Source organism: Seriola aureovittata, chromosome 10 (assembly GCF_021018895.1).
Source record: "Seriola aureovittata isolate HTS-2021-v1 ecotype China chromosome 10, ASM2101889v1, whole genome shotgun sequence".
NCBI classification, from domain to species: Eukaryota; Metazoa; Chordata; class Actinopteri; order Carangiformes; family Carangidae; genus Seriola; species Seriola aureovittata.
In genome coordinates this window covers 8,430,831-8,452,597 of record NC_079373.1, presented here as the reverse complement: position 1 = coordinate 8,452,597, position 21,767 = coordinate 8,430,831, and the positions used below count along the sequence as shown (strand labels likewise).

Below are 21,767 nucleotides of genomic sequence, written 5' to 3'. Positions count from 1 at the left end.
TGATAGCGCTGAGTGAGCAGCTCCAGACTTAAAAGGGCCATTTCACCCAAATTACAAAACATATTTTCTCCCTTATCTCTAGGGGTGAAACCATGCAGATAATTTTAGTTTTTGCCCGTGCTGTGAGATATCCACATCTGAGATTTCTGCCGTCACCCTAATACAATGGAAGTTAATGGATTTTTATTTATCTGAGAAAAGATAAAAACCAAAACTCAAAGCTATAGAAAAAAAAAATTTTGAAAATATATTTTATTGTAATTTGTCTGAACCAACTCTTTAACTGCAACTTAGACTGAAAATGTGCATAGCATCACTAATAACAAGTAAAGAGAGGAGAACGATTCTTGTGTCCTTGGAAACGGGTAAAAGGCCTCAAAGGGCAGCCCCCCCCCCCCCCCGCTCCACTAACATGCTGCCCATTACACCCCCAGTCAGAGGTGACTGAGAGGGCTGGGTAAGCTGTGGAATAACTCAAACAGTGGGCGCTGAGGTTTCAAAGTTGTCACATGCATGGATATTAAGATATAAAACATGTCTTTATGCTCTAGTTGAGGATTTCATGGTTGCTGGTGGTATGTGGAGGAAGATGATTGCTTCCAGACAGGGAGAGAGTGAGAGGGGAGGAGGACACCCTCAAAGAGTGGGGAGTGGCAGGAGTCTTGTGGAGGGAGGCAAACGTGGGTCCTCGTGGACCTTTTGTGATTTTGCACTTAACGTGGAAAGGAGGGAGAAGTTAGAGGAGGAAAGATCTTTAACAATATTTTAGAATATCAGACACATATCCTGTAGCATCCAAAGAGTGTCAGAAAATATTTGGTACACGTATATAAACAGCTGACAAATGCCTCAGGGAAAAAAGCAAATGCAATATTTCTGCACGTATTGTGTGTTTCTGAAAACACAGCATGCTTGTTCCTCAGGGTAATCTGACCAGGCATGACAAAGAGCACGACAGAGCATTCCTTCTCTCAGTCTGGCCTAGGACTTGTGATAAATTTGGGTTTGAGCATTTTCCTCCCTGTGTTGCGGCGGCTGCTCGCAGAGCCTCTTGGTCGCAGATACCACGGTTGTGTGGTCGGCTCCATGATAACTGTGACCTCAAACCCCCCCCCCCCCCCCCGGTACAGAAACCTGCAGTGCTTCAGAATGTGTGTCAGTTTAAACACAGTGCTTTCATCTGTATGGGAGGCCGAGCTTGGCTGCATCAGCTGCACCTCTGGGTATCTGTGTTTACTGTTTCAGTAACATAGCTCATTATGCATTTGAGCCACAAACAAATCCTTAATACGATTTAGTGTATGGAATTGGATTTGCATGAACAAGCTTTAGTGTGAAATGCAACACTGGTGCAGAAATCGTTTCTGGTCAGTGTGTGGTCTGATGAAGAGCTTCCAAAGAAGAACTCGCTCTGCATAAAGCTGTAGATTACACTACACAACTTTTTCAATACTGTGTTTGAATATTTTAACATGACATATAAATGTCCACTGCACTGCGTAAACAGTTTTGCGTATCCAGCCTGTAGTGTTTAGTCCACACTTACGGGAAATGACACATTACGTTTGAAGAAGAACAAACTGAGTGGTGATTGGACAGGTGCTCTGTGTGTACATGTCCTACATCTGCAACCTCTGGGAAGCCCTCAGCTGTGTTTGTGCTTGTGTCTCAGCTGCTAGCAGCAGTTACTGTTATCATGCTCCCTGAGAGCCTATTTTGTGAGTCAGAGGAGACAGCGAGAAGAGCAAACATACCTCCCTCCACCTGTTGGCTTTCCAACTGGGGCATCCCCGCGCCCGGCAGGCCTTCTGTGTTCGCGGCCGAGGCAGATGACTGCAGTGCTCCTCCTCTATCTTGGTTTGGTTCTGAAGAACACAGGCTATCTCCCGCTTCTTGGTCCCCCGACCACAAGTCACTGAACACTGCAGAGGGAAGGGGTGGAGGTGGGGGTGGAGAACAAGAGAAAAGAAGGGCATATTAGAAAAGTTCATCATTCTACATCTATACTAACATTGCTCGTGCTCATGGTTACAAAAGTATAAACACTGAAAAATCAGACACTGTTAAGTTGTGTTTAATGCTGGATTGAATTTCAAGCTAATATTTCACTATCTAATACCTTATTTAATTTTCAGTGTAATGTATTGGGTGTAGAATTCTTTAATCATATTAAGTGAACTGAAAAAAAAGGTATTTGGTACAGTACAAAGTAGTGCCACTAACAGGTGTTTGAGCTGTGACACTTTTTTTTTTTTGTATTTTGAGTGAACTAAGAAACACAACACTGACACAGAACCATGGATGTAAATGTTGGCATACAACAAAATGTTCCTCTCAGCGCTGCATACACAGGATGTAGACCTCAACACACAGTGCCCGACAGCTTCCTTGTAGCATTTCATGGCCAACTGAACGCACTGCAAACAAATTTCAGCTCAACAACCCAAATGGATTTCACCGAAGACCTTTTGTCAAACACTCACACACTGATGGAATGCAGCCAGCTATTTAACCTGTAAACAGAGGGATTACTTTTAGAGCTGCTGCGAACGGCAGAGGCCGGGGCAAGAGGAAGACAAGATGCAGAGAGAAACATGGATGCAATGCGCGCGGCGAGACGATCATCTGGTACCAATAAGGAACCTAGAAATTCTTCAGGAGAGCTATAGAGACGACATCGAAGAAGTAGGAGGAAAAAAAAACAAAAAAACATAATGAATAAAAACCAGACACCCCGGTGAAAGCCCTGAAAAAGGCCTGAGATAGTAGATGAAAATATTCTACAGTCTTCAGTCCCCATGAGGCCAGACAGCAATTAGGGTGCCCGCTATTTCTGCTTGACGAGTGAGCGCCCCTATACAAAGCCACTCCAAAAATGGGGTGCTGGAATCAAATACACAAGACGAGGAGAGTTACATTTTGTCTTAGCGTATTTTCCAGTCCAGATAATAAACATAATATTGCATTGTCCTCTAATTATGATCTCAGAATGTTGCATAACACCAAACGCATGATTTTTTTTTGCCTGTGTCCCTCACGGTACTGATCATACTACAGATGATGCACCGTGGAAAGAAGAGACTATATTCATGTGCTGACATGTCTTGAGGATTTTGTCTTTTCTTTCTCCAGTTTCTAGAAGCTGAAAGACTTTTATTTCCTCTATTAGAAATCCAACTGAACAGGATTCGAGTATCCATTTGAACCCTTCAAACAAAGCCACCCCCTGCCTTTTTCCTCCTGAGTGTGGTGCGGGCAGTGGCTGACACTGCACACACATGCATCATACACATTGTAATTACCGAGGCATTTTAAACACAGGGCAGGCTCAGCTGACAGAGAACATCAAAGCCGAGGCCGGAGCTGAGTGACTGGTCCTGAGCATGGCAGATCCACATACCCTGCTGCACGCTCACTCAAAAATGATAACAGAACTCCCTCTACCTCAGACAAGAGCAGAGACAGGCAAACATGTTGGAAGGGGGAGGGTGAGGGGAGGAGGAGGTGGTGGTGGTGGTGGTGGTGGGGATGGTGGTGGTGGTGGGGGGCTAGCCCCTCCTTACTGCTGTCAAAGCAGGAGGAGAAAAAAAAAAAAAAAAGAGAAGGGAAAGAAAAAAAAAGAGAGGAAGAAAGGAAATCGCAGCCATACGGGCTGCGCTCCCCCAGCTGAACTGTATCTGCATTTTAACGGTGAGAGAAAAAGACGCTATACGGCGACGTGCTCCTCCCTCCACCCTGCCAACCTCATCTGTCAGCCATTAGTTAATCAGGGCTGGTAACACAGAGCACAGAGAGCTGGCACAACGCGTGGGACCAGAGGACAGCTTCACCTCTGAGAGCAAGAAGAGGGCAAGGACTCAGGGACCTCGGTTTCACTGATCTACAGCTGGGCTGCCTCACTCACCAGCACCCACTCAGGTAAGACTATTCCACTTATCACTAAGTTTCAGCTGCTACAAGTGTGACCTGTTACTATCTGGCTGCTGCGCTCTCTTTTACATCAAACAATAGTGGTGCCTACACTTGGAAAAGAGTCAGATTTGAATATAGAAGTTTGCTTTTCCTCGGTGCATTAAGATAGCATTAATGTTAGATTAATATTACGTGTACTTTTTTTGCTTTTACGTATGTTATGTTGGATTTAAACAGGTTGGTGCATTGGTGTTATCCTAATGTCTGTCTGAGGTGTATGAGTGTTGTGAATGTAATATAGTTAGAAGCCTCCAGGTCTCTTTACCATACAGGAGAAAAAGAAAAGCTTGAGAAAAACATAAATCAATGGGTCACATGGTAAATGAAACACTCTTGAGACAGACTTGCCCTCCCACGTTGTCCCAGCAATTAATTTCACATGATTAGGTGGGTTAAATCTAGTATAATCCAGTGAGGTTCATCTGGGCATAATGTGGATTACTACAGAATGGAATGAGTCAATCGCTTTATATTTGGCACAAAGCTGAAAACCAGCCAAATAAAACAGCTTTTGTGAAAAAAAAAAAAAAGAAGCAGAACAGAACTTCTGTGGAGAAAGACATAATTGATATTTAAAACAATATGTGATGAACAGGCAGCTCTTCATTATTCTAGTTAGCGAGTCACAGCTCTGGAACAAACCACATAATTGAGCGCTAAACCAAAAAACAAATTCATGCCTTTCTGGCAGAGTACGAAACCATAAAACAGCCAGAGGAGTTTTGAACATAGATGTCTGAGTTTGATTGAATTTACAAATTATGATTTCTTACAGATACATTTCTTACAAATTACTTCTAACAGGATAACTGGGCTGATATTAGATACCCCTTTCTCAGCACCTATGTCTTTGTCTAGGACTGGCAGGCAGCAACCTCGAGATGACCCCACCCACTGCTTTACTGTGAACAGGTAAGCCAAGAGGACACATGGAAACTGTTAGGCATCTGAGAGAAACTCAACCAGAGTTTAAATATCTGTCACTCAGCCAATATGGCAATCACAGCAGCTAATACTGCACAGTACCTCACAGAGAGAAGGTGGATTCCACAATACCAACTAACCCCTTTGACTCGGATCAAAACTGCTTTGTGTGTGAATGTGATCAAACACACTGATCACTTAGGCCTCATGCACTATAATTATACTATAAAGGCTTTTTTGTTGGGTGATAAAAGCTGGCTTCAGTGTTATGAAAACATTTATTTATGTTGGGGCTTAAAAATAAAAAAAAAGTCCCTCTCGAACATCCTAATGTGAGTTTTGCCAAACGCAAGATCAGATAAAGATAAACTAACTTTATTGTTTTAAATACTGGTTTCAGCTTGTTTTCTAGCCACGATAATGATGTATTACAATATAATGACTAATATTTGCTCACACGACTACAGGCAAGTTATTAATATACCTTCAAAGTGTACAAGAGTTACAAGTAATGTATTACTGAGTTTAAAGGAAAAACTGCTTGAAGGCACAAGAGTTTATTTTTCTTGTTATATGTTTAGTGGTTCTAAACAAGACCATATCTTTATATGTAAGAGCCAAGGTCGAATTCCAATCACATTGCAGCACACTCGCAATGCAAGAGGATGGTAATACCAAGCATATGGTAAATGTAGTTACATAGACTCTTCAAAGGAGCTCAATGCTGACCTGGAGCAAGAACAAACTTGCAAGTGTAGACTGAGTGAAGGGAGTGTAGAATTATACCCTAGGCTACATGTTGTCAAGGTTGTGAGATACAGTATCGTCAAACAAAGCTCTCTGCTCTGTATGGTCAACTGTGCTTCAGCAGAATTACAAAGCTAACTATCATCTGCACGGCAAATCAAGCAAAGAGCAAGTGATAGTTGGGAACTGAATGTACGTCAAGATAATCATGCCGTGTCTTTTGTTACAGCTTTATCAGTATCACTGTGTTCTCTGGTGCAGAGATTAAACTGCAGATCAGAGAAAGAGGGAGGAAGACCGAGAGTCACGGAACATTCAGGCTGCTTTTCTGTTCATGGTCTTGTTTTGCAGGGAGGTTTCAAAGACAGAAGTCAAAACAACACATGTTGTCAACATGGGAACAGCTGGTAAGAGCGGCGTCATGGGGCAAAGGAATGTCAAAAGTCATAGATCTTTTATCCACCAGGCCAAAATAGCCACCCAGACTCGTTTGAAACCGGGCACAGACGAAGTGTGAAATCCTAGCATATATGTATGCGACTCATCTCGTGCAATTATTGCCTATAACCAATCCAACAGATGTTTTGACCTATAGAAATCACAGGATGAATTCCAAAAAAAACAAGGATATGCAAATACATCTAAATGCAAAATACAGGCGTATTTTGTTTCAGACTAAAGTTACAACATCTAGTGATGGATTTCAGCTGGGACAAGTTGATTTTGCCATATTATTCATTCCAAGATGCAGTTGATTATATGATGTGGAAATAATTTCCTTCCTGTCTCTGCAGCTCCTGACAGACTGTCAGCTGCAGGAGCTGCAGGGAACGTCTGATTGGCCAAAACTAAACAGCGTATTCTGCACTTCATGCCAAAGTATGACTTTGCCATCTCCAAAGATTTAAATAAACACCCGGTTGAGTAGGCATATACAGTTTCTTCAACACAGTTTCCTTTTTAAGTCAACACCACTCAGAAAAGATACACCACGCAACCATAAGTCAAAACGAAATGACAAAACAGGCGAGTTTTTCCGTTTGTCTAAACATTCCACTGAGAGCTTTTTCCATTGCCGTGTTATACTGAAACATCCAGTAGTGCTCAGATGAACACCACGCTGCTGATGGACAAAAAATGATAAATGACCTTATAGAAAAAAAAAACCACAAAAAGCAGACCAGCCGTAAAGTTATAAAGCGATGACCTTTGACACAGGACATCCAAGTCTAACTCCCTCTTCCTGCTAAATGTTAAGCAGCTGCTTTTCTAATCTGTCATAGCAACAGCAGTTTGCCAACAGCTTGCACACGGGGAAGTGTGGAAAAGCTCAGAGAAGTGGAGGATCCTGACCTTGCATTTACATTTAAAAAAAAAGGAAAGAAAGAAAATGCAAAGTAAGTGAACCAAAAAAAACACTATATCAATGAGAAAATAAATAAACAAGTGTCTACAACATCAAAAATAAACATCAGGTTTAGGTTTACCATTTTGTGTAGATGGTGAACACAGGAGAGAGAAAACCGTGGCAAATAACAGGAGACAGATATTGGTAATTGGTAATATTCCACGCTAGGATTTTGCCTTCAGTAGACTCAATGCAGAGGTCAGCTGTGCCAGCTCCTCCTCCATTTTAACAGCTAAAACAATAAAGAAGTAGTCGCACACCATAACCTCTCCAAAGTTAAGGTGCTGAAACGTTGATATGAAACTAAATTAATATAGGCTCCATGAGCCTCTGAGAAACTGGAATGGATCAATCAATTAATCGAGAAAATAAATTAGATTGCAGATTAATTAATTATAAAAAATGAAACACACAGTACAGTAGAGTACTACTCAAGGTCGGATTTTTTTCCTTTGAATGTTGTTTTTCTAACCCTGACCCTGGAGAAGGCACTGAAAAAATCATTTTGATGACGAGTGCATCAGGCTCTGATGTACACACTGGAATTTCCTCACATCTGTGGACCAGTGGCCCTGCTAGCAGAGACACTGAGCAAGTAGAAACAGACCAGTACAGCCGAATCTCTAACCCTCTACAGTGTAGCTACGACATCACAGTCCTCCCTGTTACTTCACGTGAGCTACAACACTCAATCTATCACTCTCTCTCTTTCATAAGAGGGAAAAAGCTCGTTGAAGGAGATGTCGAGCGCCACAAACTCCATTTCACTCCATCGACCCGATAGTCCCCGAACAGGACCAGGCCCTGTCAGGTCTGAGATGGTAGCCTCATGTGAGAAGAATATGTTTGAGTAGAGTCGAAGAAGTGTCTCCCTAGCAGCTTAAAACTACTTCATAATGCTTGACAAACACAGTTGAGGGAAAGCAGACGCTCTCTACCTGTGTCAAAGCGAGGCCATGTTCCCTATCGGAGAAGACCCAGCCTAAATGCTTCCAGACTTTCACGCCCCGTCTCCTCTCATTTCATCTCACTGCATCTCTCCCAGCTCAGATCACCCACAAAATAACATCTGCCCTTCCTAGATGGGCTCCTCTCTTAACGTTTCCCAATGTCCTGAACAAACTCATTGCAGTTCAGAGTCAGCTCTCGTTCTCTTCAGATGGGACTTTGCTCCTGCAGGGACGTCATCATCTGCCCGCTCTCTGAGCTACAATGAACCGCGAGGATGTTTATGCCAGAGCTGGTAAAGAAAATCTATATTACATTGTGCAATATGTTCAACTTTTTCTCCATGTTATCAAACTGCAAAAGCCATGCTGCCATCCAAATATTTCTAATGTTCACATAACATCTCACAGCATCTGGTTTTCTGCCTCCAAAGTCTTAATGGTTTGCCGTAATCTGTAGGCCGCAGCGCTTGACTTTTAACCAGCAAATCATCAATTGAACTATTTTGCTTTCTCTCAAAAGGCTGAAATGAAACATTATCTCCCAACTCAGATTTAGCCACCGCTTCAATTGCTCACCCTCGGCCGACACATGGGCAGGATCAGGAAACGCAAGCTCAATGATGTCATGACCGACTGACCCCGCGGTGACAGGTTTGGAGAATGTTCTTGCCCAGTGCCCTCAGGCCAAAGTCAAGTATGTCAATGTTGCGCATGTGGATTTCATCTGAAGCAGCATGATTAGTTCACAGACGCTCGACCCGCGATCCCCCTCCATGGGAAACCCTCTCTCGACAGGAAACGGTATGTTTTTGTTAGCAACAAACAGGCATAAATTACTAAAAATGGTGCCTTGGTCGCCAGTTCATCAGACACAGCCCTATTGTTGTTCCTCACACACAGTTGACATAGACATTGCTTTTAAGGTAATTACCATTAGTTAATGATATTTACATTCTTGATAGTTTATGTTAAACTATGTGTCTGCTATTCTAACTCTGTGCAATAAATGTGATAATTGTTTTGTGTCGTTTCTTTTTTTATATATTTATATATATATATGACAAATGTATTCTGAGGACCTGTTTTTAAAAATGAACATATCTTTGATAATCATTTATCTAGAGTTTCAGAAGCTGTAACAGCAACATTATAAATGGTCAAAAGTTCAGCAAGAAAAAACAGGGCAATTATTTGGCAGAGATATTTTCAAGGATCTGAAGCAAAGACTGAACTGGTAAATTTGTAAAACTGTCTAAATGTAAGTGAATGCAAAAATAAAAGATTACTCTCCTTGATCACATGTTTATCAGAAAGCTGAGCACATTTATGAATTTTGTCAAGATGGTAGTATACCATCATTAAAAGGCCATTTCCATATTAAAATGTATTTAACCTTACATTATTTTATTCATGAACAATGAAATATCTAAAAATTGGCTTGACTGAAATGCCTTTGCAGTAACTGTAGTAATGGTTCCTAATAATATATTGGATCTGTTTTAAATCTTCATGACATTTATGAGCTACTTCTGGAAATTGATGTGATTGATATTGCTGGTGCAAAGCATAGAAAAACATTGTGGGGGGGGGGTGGGGGGGGGGGGTACTAATACCAACAGAAGAGGCCATTACATGAGGTAAGACGCCCTTGGAAGCCATGAGAAATATTTTGACAATGTTAGGTAATAGAAGAACACCCCAGCAGCCCACCACCCAGATCATCTTATTCCTTTCTGGCCTCTAAAAGAGCAACAGCTCCTACAAAAATCTGCCATTTTAGCAGGATGATATTTATATTTTTGGTTCTCTGTCATCATTAATGACAGAAGTTATATTCATGAAGGTCATTTTACAATTTATGTCGGCCTCTGATTCATGTTTAACACTGGATGCTCCAGGTAGGCTACTGTATTGCTTTTTAATGAGTACTGAGCTGATATTACTTTAACACAGGTGCTTTTAAGAAGAAATTGCAACGTGTGTTTTCCATCAAAGAGTAACCTCTTCTAAAGAAAGTAGGACAATATTATAATGCAATATTATAATGCATAATTCAATCAGCAGTATTCTGTAAATTCAGATTTTTTCAGGACATGCTTTTGGATCTCCTCAACGAAACAACCCTTGCCAGCGTGAATTAATAACAATTATTGTTGTAGTAAAAGTAATATTCAGTCTGTCTCCCGCCAAATGCGTTACAGAGAGCTCCATTAATACAATGGTGAACAGATGTACCACCCAGTGCCAGAATTTGATTTGGCCTGTGTATGTTTTCTCCAGGGAGATTACAAAATAAAACATTAAAACACAAAAAAGGAAAGGGCCTGCAGTGTTTTTTTACACTACATTATACCAAGGTATGTGAAGTACTACAGATACACAAGAGAAACAGGTTTTAAGTATGTCCCCAAAGGCTGAATTATTATAAGGATTATTTAGAAAGACTGCTGAACAGAAAGGAGTCAATTCAGGGTCAAATACCAAAATACCACATAATGACCTATAAGTCAAGTCTTTTCGATGAACTGTTTACAGCATCTCGCCTGCACACTATACACTCCAGTAATATACTGTACATGTATTGCATGCATATGCTTTATCCGAGCACATTAATGCTAAGATGACTGCTGTATCTCAACAAAAACCGCTTCAATAAACTATGTATTTCAAGTACTACCACGTTCCAGTGTACTCTTTCTGTGTATTTTGTCTTCCCATCCCAATGCTGTTCCCTAGTGAGACATTTGTAGTAGTTATGTTTTCATAAACTTACACTAAATTGTGCTTTTTTCTTTCTACCTAGCATTACTAAAGTCCAGTCCTGTATTCTGCTTTTCAGTAAAATGTTGCATTGAGAAACAACACAAATTTCACAGTTATGTTTCTTTAATATTCTTTACAGTGAGAAAAAGCTAATTCAACATATTATGTAATTTTGCATGAGAATGAAATAAATAGCAAAAAGAACAATAACAAAACAAAATATGCTAAATAATGTAGAGTTGCCCCCTCCCTTGAGTTCGGCAACTTTGCACCACAGGTAAAAAAAAAAAAAGTGAAACTGCCACTGCTGAGGAGTCTTGGTTGTGGAAGTCTTGGTTGCGAATGACACAGTGAGAGAAGCAAAGAAACAAAAAGCGGGAGTGCAGACATCCTCACTGAAGAGGATACCGACATAAATACAGACCCATGTGCAATACTTCACCTGAAGTATGTGTCATGATCATTTTAAGTTGCCTTAACCAAGATGTTATTCACACTACCGCTTACATGTCACATTTTAAAGCTGGCCACAAATTGTTTGCAGGAAACCTGAATCTGCGAAGCTGCACAACCACAAGACAGTGTCTAAGTGCCTGACTCAAAAGTCCAACACAGACTCAGACTGTAAAATGGCACAAGTACCGTGGCTCCTGCATTGAGTGAGTTGTCACACAGCTCTAAAACTTACGCACCTTAGAGAGTAACGTCTTCTTTCACGGCCCTCCTTAGTTAAAAGCTTCAAGTCTGTTGCACATCTCCGGGATGGGTGTGGTCAGAAGTGTGCCTAGTTGCACCTGTAGCCCCGCCCAACACACTACTGACACACCCTGGAGTACACCTTACTACTGAACTGACGATCGACAAAAACCAAGATTTGCAGCTGGCGTTCAGTTGCTCTTTAAGGCCATAACAAGGCAACATGTCGTTAAGCTCCTCACACTCAACACTGGCTGACGAGCCAAAGAGATGCACATTTATATGATGAAGTGATGCTGTAAACTAGCAAGAAATAATAGTTTTTACCTGATAGCATCCCTCAGTAGCATAATGTTTTAAGTATGGATGAGAAACAAAGCTGGAAATAAATGACTCATTTAGAAATTTCTGTTGATAGTGTCTACTGAGTTAAATTCCCCCTAAGTTGCCCTCAGAGCTACAGTGTGGATCCTGCATCACTGGTAAGGTCACATGACTGCAAAGAGCCAGAATTGTTCAGGTGACATGTGTGTATCATGACAAATAATTCAAGTAAAGCGTTACATCACTCTAAACTGGAACAAAACATTAAAGCTGCAACAACTAATAATCTATTGTTAACAAATAAATAAGTTTCATTTGAAAAAAAAAAAAAAAAAAATCCTTCAGAAATACAAAAACTGGCCAAAGGAATAAAGAGACACAGCAACAAATGACTATAACTTTATAAAGAGGAGGTATCTGCGTTCGTTTTATAGACACTGATGCAAGCTGAAGAAGAACGGCTCAACGTCAGCCTCGATTTACTGCACCGACACTTTTATTGTCAAAAGCTGCACTGTTGCTGCCGGAGATAGATTCACACTAAGCCTGAAGATATGATAAAACTCCATCTTCACGATACCACCAATGCGCCAGTATATAATGTAAGATGTAAGACAGCCTGACTTCCTTTCACAGACAGGACGTTAAGATTGAGTCCAAAGTGCCAACCGTTTCAATCAACACAAGGATGATTCATTTAAAATCACTGTATTTAAAGTAAAAATCTGATGTGTGAATGCTTATTACAGTGTAGTTTATCAGCATTTATGCCTGTTTTCTTATGTGATATAGACAATATTATATAACCAACAATAAACTTTATTCAAACTTAAAATAACAATTAATATTCTATGAAAAATTATTTCCTATAATCTTTATTTTTCAGTCATTCTGCATTTCAAGGCACTTACTTTTTTTTTTATTTAGTTATTAAATATTATTTTTTAAGATGAATTTGTATCTTTTGTTTCAGTTTTCTTGGCTGTTGTGACAGTGTAGAGGATTTCAAATATTTGAACCTAACAGAGATGAAGCCATTCTAAATTGCATTTCAACTGTAAGTAAAAAAAAACAAACAAAAAAACAAACAAAAAAAACACATTATCAAAAATACGAATGAAACATGATTTTTGAAAATATTTTCCTCTGTACAAACTGTATTTACTCATAGAGAGATACGAGAGGTCTGACCAAGAGCACCAGCAAAAATATTAAATATAATATTCAGTAACGAAAACTAGATACTTGAAAAACAAAATCATACTGTACAAAGATACATATACAAAATACACTGACAGTCATCTGTTGCTGTTCAATAAAGGTCATAATATTAACTCTTATACACAAATATACACTTGTGTACTTCAGATACAGGGTGAAGACAGCAATAACAACAAAGAACATTTACTTCACGCCTCATTTATGAAATAAATATTTTCTAGAGTTACGCCGCTACAAATATATGGCAATGTCGGACAACACTATCCTGATTTATAGGTTTTAATTTGGAGCCTTGGCTCAAAATGGGATCCATGTGTTTTTCATGATCCGCTAAGTGGAGCAGCATTGTGTTTTTGTGGATTTTTCCTTTTTTTTTTTTTTTCTTCTTGATTCTAATCAGCACCATGCCACTGCAGGGCACATCTGGGTGGGCTGGAGCGGGCTAGCCAACAGTAGCGCTCGATACCCAGCACTCACTTCAGAATCTCCTACAGTTTTAGGCAAAATAGTACAGTACATTTTAGCACACACAATGTCTACTCACGGTGACGCGGCCTCAGTGAGGAAGGTAAGTGTTGGACAGAGACAAGTTAGTGCGATCATACCGGCTTCCATGGTCGGCGGTGCCAGGAGGCGGAGCCTGGGCAGGGCTGCTGGTTACACTGCTCCATGTCGAGCGGTTTCTCCAGGATGTCACAGTTGTAGTCGTTGAGCCTCTGACCGTTGGGCCTTTGACACACCACCAGGCGAGTCCTCCTTCCTCCACCGCAGGTCTGGGTGCACTTAGGTTAGCAGACAAAATTATGTTTAATAATCTTTTTATAATTATATTACATAGTAATTATATAATAATGAGTCATATTTGTCTTCAGCTGGACATTTCTCTGCGCTGACTTAAGACCAATGACCTTTGACATAAGTGACACAACTAACAGTCCTTTCGCACTGAGGCAAATGAGCCAGTGCCTGTTTGTGTACAATAAGTGCTCAGAGAGAGACACAACAGAGACAGAGAAGACATAACAGACGATAATGATTAAACACAAATGGTGTGTGGGAAATGTAACAATGTTTACAATGAGTAAGTGGAAGAGTATGACAGAGACTGCAGTTGAACCTCACCTCTCCCCAGACACCGTAGTTCCACAGAGGGCAGGGCCCTGAGTCACAGCTCTTGGACTCGGCAGGTTTGACTCTCTCATCACAGTAGCTGTTGCTGCGTCCGTCAGCGTCCTGACAGACCACCACTCGTCTCTGGAAGCCTCCTGCACAGGTACTGGAACACTGCAGAGCACACGTGGTTTTGTCACTGAGGACATTGAGGACACATGCACACACAAATACTGTATACCTAAAAGGCTGAAAATTCACTGGAAAACAATCTGCCGCTAATACACAGTATGACCACTCGTTATCACGTGACTAAAGCTCCATGCAGGGCCACGGGATACAGATGAAAGCTCCGGAAAGCACCACTAGATAAGTTTGTAAGAGCCTACGTACACAATACACAACCTGCGATGCTGAATTTACACTAGTCTAACCAAGACCAACCCCAGCTGCACTCTTCAAACCTGTCTTCCTAAGGTGGAAAACATCAGCCTACGAAGGACGGCCTCAAACGCTGAATAACGCAGCCTTGAACTGTGCAGCAGGTACACTCTGCATCCAATTAAAATGACACATCTCCACACTGTCAATAGGAGTGAGCACATTCAGAGCTCCCTATGTGTGAGGGAGGACAGCACAGAATGAGCCTGAACAGCAGTGCTTCCACTCTGGTTCATTATACGAGAATGAACAGTGTCCTGGGATGAATCCCTCTGCTGGGGGCGGGATTTAAAAAAAAATAAAAAATACAGGAGAATGTTCTTCTCATGGCTTTCAGAAAAAGAAGAGAACAACCAGATCTTTTGGACACTTTTGAGCAGCCATCCTGTTAACTGATTTGGGCTCATTAGATGAAAAATGAATAACTGTTGAAAATCTTGGCATTTTATCCAAAACTTTTGCCGGTTATCCTCAAGCAGGAATCAGATTCTCTTTCTCTTCTAAACAACACATTGCTGCTCCGTTTTCACGCAGCTGGGCATACACGGAAGTGAAAGCACAAATACTAACTGAACATAAGGACCCTAATGCATCCTGCAAGTGGTCACGAATGACATTACACATAAGAATCTACCATTATTCTTACTCATGTGCCATCTATGAATTGCTACTCAGGTCTGTTTTGCACCTTCACCATGTAACAAAAAAAAAAAAAAAAAAATGTTCTTGCATTGTGAAAAGGTCAGCCTGGGTACACAAGGGCGATTTCATGGCAAAATTGATTCCACAATAAAACAGCGCAAACAAAACTACATTGCGGACACAACCCCAATTGCACCAATCTTAAACACACAAAAGTCTGCACAGCTCTGATCCATTTGGGTTTGTTCGTGCCCAATCGATTTCAGCCTGAGAACTGAAGCTTTACCTAGAGGGATTGTGTAATATCTGTTGGTGACGTGGCTACAATATAGAATGCTGATGTCTATATTTACACTGACACACCATTTATGTACGGTATATACACTGTGCAGTCATCAGTATGCATTGCGATCTGTCCCCTTGGTGCTGGTTGTAGAGTCCTTTACCATGTATGGCCCTCTGCCCTGGGAAATGAAAACATCTGCTACCTCACCCTCAAAGTTAATGTGTTCACGAGGACGTGTTTACAGACAGACAAACGCAGGCCTTCATGGCAGTATGCTATACATACCATGCACCATACAGGCCATACATAAAATCATTTGATTCATGATTGGCTTTTTACATTTTTTTTTTTATAAAAGTTAAGTTTTGTGTGAGTAAAGAATATTAATCAGGCTCCAAGAGATGCTGAACAAACATACTGCGCCCCAGGGTCCAGTCCTCCACTGGTTGTCTGCTGAGGGCACGTTCCAGCTGCTGTGCCCAGGATGGCGCCCTGGGTCCTGGGGATAGCCGTAGGGCTGGTCGTTGATGCGCTGGCGGTGGTAGATGGAGGAACAGGGTGCAGCGGTACACTCCTGTTCTGTTACGGGCTTTTCATCCGGGTCACAGAAAGACTGGTCCACTGGCTGGTGGTAGTTAGAGCAGACCACCTGTCTGGTGGTTCTTCCCGCGCCACATGTGACTGAACACTGCGGCAGGGGAGAGAGAAGCAGAAGTGTTATACACGGAGGTGAGGGAGGGCGACTGCAAATGTCACAAGCCACCGATAATTCAAACAATTAAACGGTCATTTAAAGTTGAAAAAAAATGTAATTCGACTCAAATCGACTCAACTACACTGTCTGCGCTGCTGTGAGAGCCATGTACTGAACTGACATGATGCCTTAAAGCACAAAATGCATTGATTCTGTACTTTTTAAATGTCATATCTTAACATTGAATAGTTTTTCCCATATTTCACTTTGTATTCCTGACTGACCTTGCCTGCCCTGTTCCACTGTGACTCCTTTCCAAAGACTTCTTCCATTTGTTTCTCTAATTAGATTTAGCTTTTTTTTTTTCTATATCAGCCTTGAGAGCTTGGGGAGTGTTGTTTTCATTGATTGGTCCCATGCATTGCTTCATCAAGTGAAGCCCCATGAGTCTGTGGCTGTGAATACAACAGGAGTAGAAATCATGAATTTAATGAACTTAAGACTTTGTCCTCAGAGAAATTTCATGTGGGCTTTTATATTTAAGAGGATTTTCATTTCACATGAACACATGATTAAAAGATCAGTAGAGAATCAGTGTAAATCATGCCTGGCTCCTTCACTAACAGTGAAACAATCCCACCTCTGGTCTTTTAGTGACATCATCGAGAGTTTTGGCTCTCTCGCACCACGCTGACATTCACAAATCAAGACTTAACTGTCCCAGATCCCAGCTGTACCCCAGGGTGACAAAACTATTGCTGCAATTTACTGCAGTGGAAAACATCTGTATAGACTGGACGCAATGTTGGTGGACTTTCTACTCACGGGAGACCACTCGCCGGCACGCCATTGGCCGCAGGGGCTGAAGCAGGCGGAGGACTCTGGTGGGCGCGACAGGTGGGCGCAGTATGACTCGTCCGCCACCCCTCCCTGGGCATCTCTGCAGCTGACGTAACGCTCTCGCTTCCCCTTGCCACAGGACACAGAGCACTGGAGGACATACAGATAAATATTTGTCTCATTTGGAATTTCAAAAATGTTCAAAAAGTCTATTGTGGTTTTTAAAATGATGCTGTCAGCTGCATTATATTTTTCCTGACTGAAAAGTGTCATGAGGTGCTGTGCTGTTTAGAGGATGGTTTTAATTGATATGTAAGCTGTGCCATACGAGTTTAACAAACTGTCAGCCACAGATGGTAATGAAAGCATAGAATATACTGTATACAGCTATTTCATGTAGCTCTAGGTCTATAGGTATAATTACCCAGGTTTATATGGTATAAAGTGACACTGGGAGGCTGCAATTATGTTCAATTTGAATTTGAATCCACTAAATAACCCATTGTTTCTATATAAGGATTTCAAAAAGGGTGTAAAAAATTCTGGATTCTCAATGATTTGATTAATTTGATTAAAGTCCCTGTGATTTTCAATCACTTCCTGTGTGTTGAAAACATTTCTCACCACAACGCAAATCAAGACAGTTGTAATATTTTGTTTTAGAGTGATTACATCTCATTAATTAATCAGCATTTTCATTAGATTATTAAACTTGTTTCAAAGTAAATGGTCTTTATCTTTCTTGTCTTTTTCTAGTATAGTCTGATAAGTGAATGACACCTGGGTTCAGGTTTGTTTCTTTCATACTGCTGCTTGTGTTTTTTACAGTGCAGTATCATGTGTTTATGTGCTCATACAAAACCAGCCCATCTAAACACATTTCTTAGACTTTCATAGAACTGGCAGCATTTTTTTCATTTAAATTAACTACAGTGGATTCTTCACCTGGTGCCTCAAAGATTTTCTCTGCTGTTGTTGGTGTCCTGACATGACTCCCTGATCTGCTCTCACCTGCTTGCAGTCTATAGCTACGGCCATGTCATCTCAACAGGACATCATAGTAAACATTTCTGAGGAGGATGAATACCTAATGCAATCAAACGACTCCAGCTCAAATAGGCATGCTAATATCCCTCTCATATCAATGACACTAGAGAGGATGGCAGTTCCGCTGCACAGGGGAATGTGTGCATGTGTATCTATATGTGCATGTGGTTGTGTGTATTATGTTTGTGTGTCCGTTAGACCACACTGGTGCTGGCCTCTTTGACAAGTGAGCTCGCAACGACTTTCAGATTGACAGACGGGGTTCAATCTTCGAAACCGTAGACTTGTGTTTAGATGAAATCTGGTTTTCATTTGCAACGAGTAACAATGCAAAGTATCAGAGAGACAGAGGGGCCTCTCAGCCCAGACAGTGGAGCCTGTGTGTGTGTGTGTGTCTCTCTCTATATATATATGTGTGTGTGTGTGTGTGTGTGTGTGTGTGTGTAGATGCAGCAGGGGGTAAAATAGACAATGCCAGAGAGGATCATGGTCGTGTACAGTATGTACTATCTGAAGGAATGTTGGGATATACAATAAAAATTTAATATGTGAGTCTAATATTTGTAAACACACATGCAGGAGACCCATCATTACTAGAGTGTGGTTTCCTTCTATTAAACACACACACACACACACACACACACACACAAACAGCTCCATCAATATTCTCCTATTTCATTCTTTGTCAAGACAGAGGTAAGTCTGATTTTAGAGCCCAGCAGATTACAGAGCGAGAGAGAGAGAGAGAGCGAGAGAGAGGAAGAGAGAGAGAGACTAACGAAACAGTAAAAGAATCTGTTTACCATTTAACAAAAACCACACTGCTTTTGTATATTCTCTGGAGCGTAGAAGGTAAACCTACAGACTGTAATGTGCTCTGATAGATCCACTAAATCCTGTTTGTTTCCTTACCGCAGTCCAGGAGCCGTATCTCCACTGAGTCAGGAGCTGGGCTGAGTTGTCGGGACGAGGTGTGCTTTGTGCCGGAGAGGCCCAGGGACACGCTGGCATCTCACAGTCCTACAAATGCAAACATGCAAGTGCAGTATAATGAGCTATTAGTCATACATTAGTCATACAGCAACAGACCGAAGCGGTGCCACAGAAAAATCTGTAGAAAATACAATTCAACATGACTGAAACATGAAGCTATTTACACATCGGTTGAGGATGTTCCCGGCCTCATTTCCACTTCCCTGAGCTCGTAGACCTGCCTAACGCAACGTCCGTCCGTATGGTGGTGACCTCAGTTTCAGCAGCTGAAACTGATCACTTATCTGGAGACTGAGAGGTCATCGGTTCAACGCTCTCTGCCTTCAGTGCCCATCAGTGTCTAAGAACCCTTAAGCAACACACTTAAACCACTCAGGCAAAGTGCGCTGCAGCCTCATGGTCTCTGTCCACCTTGACACTGAAGTGGACTTTTTTTTTTTTCGGTCAAAGCAATGTAGCGCCGGTAAAGACGTTGGAACGTCGTCAAAGGGTGAAGATTAAGGTCACTTTACACATGAGTGGATCTGCTTTTAATCGATCGACAGATGATTAACAAGAGCCATCCTGAGCTAAAACATCACCATGACCGAATGAACTGAGATGTCAGGTCTGAGTGACCCTGAAAAATAAAAATATGTCATTTAGTTGCTGGATCATGTTGGATTTTAGATAAACCGTACAAGGAATGGGAGCTGAGAGAAAATGAGTCGGTTCTACGAATCAATATTTTTATATCAATGTGACCGCAGATGCTTGTAGTGAATCTAAACCTCTTTTCCATCCTTCAACCTTCCTTTTTCCCATTAGTATGAATTGAATCTGTGTGGTGTGTGTCAGATGTGGGCATGTTCACAAATAGGTGTGTGTGGTTGCACGGAGGCGGCTGGTTTCCCAGGCACTTGATTTAAGAAGGGAGGATGGCGCCGTGCAGCAAGGGAAAAATCACTTTAAACCAATATTCTCCTTATAAAATATCTGGGCATTTTTTCAGTGAAATTTCCCTAAACCCAATTATAATGAGCTTTAGATAAGGCACTTTATTGATGCTTATTTCCTGGCCTCAGATGATGCATCAAACATCTGCATTCAATACTGTACGCAGCACTTAATGCTGGTCTTTTATGAGTTGCATTTTATTTATTTACCCCAAGAGCAAACCACCAACTCTGGGACAAATAAGGGTCAACCTTGAATATTAAACTTTCAGTTATCTGAGCAGTTTGGATGGTGTGTGTGAGCAGTTATTATGAGATTTTTTTTTGTACCTGACTGTCTCTGGGCCTCGCCGCAGCATTGCACTCTCTGTCATCTACTGTGTCACCATAGTCCCCCGACACACACCTCACAGCTCTCATCTGGTAGCCATGACCACAGGTCACCGCACACTGAAAGACAAAAATCACACACGTACATTCACATACACATATAAACACAAAGAGAGAAGCCCAGTCAACCGCAAGCTATCTCAAACTCTATCTAAGTATGTCAAGGTTGATATCTTAGACGGGGCCTCAGTCAAGGTCCAGCTCAGCGGAGCCTGGATAAGACCCTGACATGCATACGCGCACACACACACACACGGACACACGCATTCACATACACACCCACGGTCTCAACTCGACCCTTTACCCAATTCTTAACTCCCATACGAGGTGATCCAAGCACGTTTAGGTACAACACAAGAGCAGAGGAAGTGCCACAGGATAGGTTTATTTGAGCAGCAAATTATAATTACACAGGCATTAACGAGCCGATTTATTCCAGCTCTGTAAATACCTCTATCTGACTTCATGCAAACACGTGTGGGAGGGCATTAGATCTACGAGTGTAAACCAAAGCATGAATGGCCAAAGACACCTATTCATACGTGCTTCGTTCAGTTGGTGCTTTATCCTAACAGTGACATACAGAAACAGTTGAATGCTTATAAATTTGAATGCATGGGAAGACGTGTGTTTGTGTGTTTTTCTGTGTGTGTGTGTGTGTGTGTGTGTGTGTGTGTGTGTGTGAATGTGTGCGGACTGTGGGTCAGGTTTAGTCTGACAGGATATGAGGGCAAAGTGAAAGCACCGAGGAGGAAATGGCAGCTGGAGTCAGAGCACACTCCTCCGTAACTCGCTGGTATATCAGGTTACACACACACACACACACACACACACACACAGACTTGAAATATACACTGTCTGTCCTACACACCACATTCTCTCTCTGTGACCACACACGCGCACACACACACACAGTGTAAAAGATATGAGTCAAACTCCTAGACAACGACCCACACATGAAATCTATTTCCTCTGTCAAACACTGCACCAAGTCACTTCGCCCCAGTGCGTCTATGTCTTATCAGCGTGCGTGCGTGTGTGTGTGTGTGTGTGTGTGTGTGTGTGTCTGCAGTACTCACCGCTCCCCAGACGCCGACCTGCCAGGATGCACACTCGGGCAGCTCGCAGTTGCCCACGGCTTGAGGTTTGCTTGACAGGTCGCAGAAGTGCTCGCTCAGCTTTTCCTCCCCGGCCCCCATGCTGCAGGACACTTGCCTGTGTCTCATCCCTTTCCCACAAGTCACCAGGCACTGGGAGTGGGAGAAGAAGGTGGGGAAGTGTGTGGGTGAGCAGTGAGGGTGAAAAAAAATATCAGACAGCCCACGTTTACAAAGTAGTAGATTTCTACCATAAATATCCTCCAACATTTGTGTCTGTGGGTTTG

At 41.8% G+C, this 21,767-nt stretch overlaps 1 protein-coding gene across 2 annotated transcripts in view; it reads right to left on the bottom strand.

Moving 5' to 3' along the window:
* Positions 1 to 21,767, bottom strand: part of LOC130175780 (A disintegrin and metalloproteinase with thrombospondin motifs 20) — a 116,589-nt gene that overhangs the window by 10,667 nt on the left and 84,155 nt on the right. For both annotated transcript variants that reach the window (XM_056386322.1, XM_056386321.1), the window contains exons 22-29: positions 21,463 to 21,633; positions 20,324 to 20,443; positions 18,978 to 19,085; positions 17,004 to 17,168; positions 15,903 to 16,172; positions 14,128 to 14,289; positions 13,611 to 13,787; positions 1,755 to 1,922 (exon numbers count right to left, since the gene is read on the bottom strand). In XM_056386322.1, coding sequence (XP_056242297.1) covers positions 1,755 to 1,922; positions 13,611 to 13,787; positions 14,128 to 14,289; positions 15,903 to 16,172; positions 17,004 to 17,168; positions 18,978 to 19,085; positions 20,324 to 20,443; positions 21,463 to 21,633 — 1,341 coding nt within the window. The remainder of the gene's footprint in view (positions 1 to 1,754; positions 1,923 to 13,610; positions 13,788 to 14,127; positions 14,290 to 15,902; positions 16,173 to 17,003; positions 17,169 to 18,977; positions 19,086 to 20,323; positions 20,444 to 21,462; positions 21,634 to 21,767) is intronic.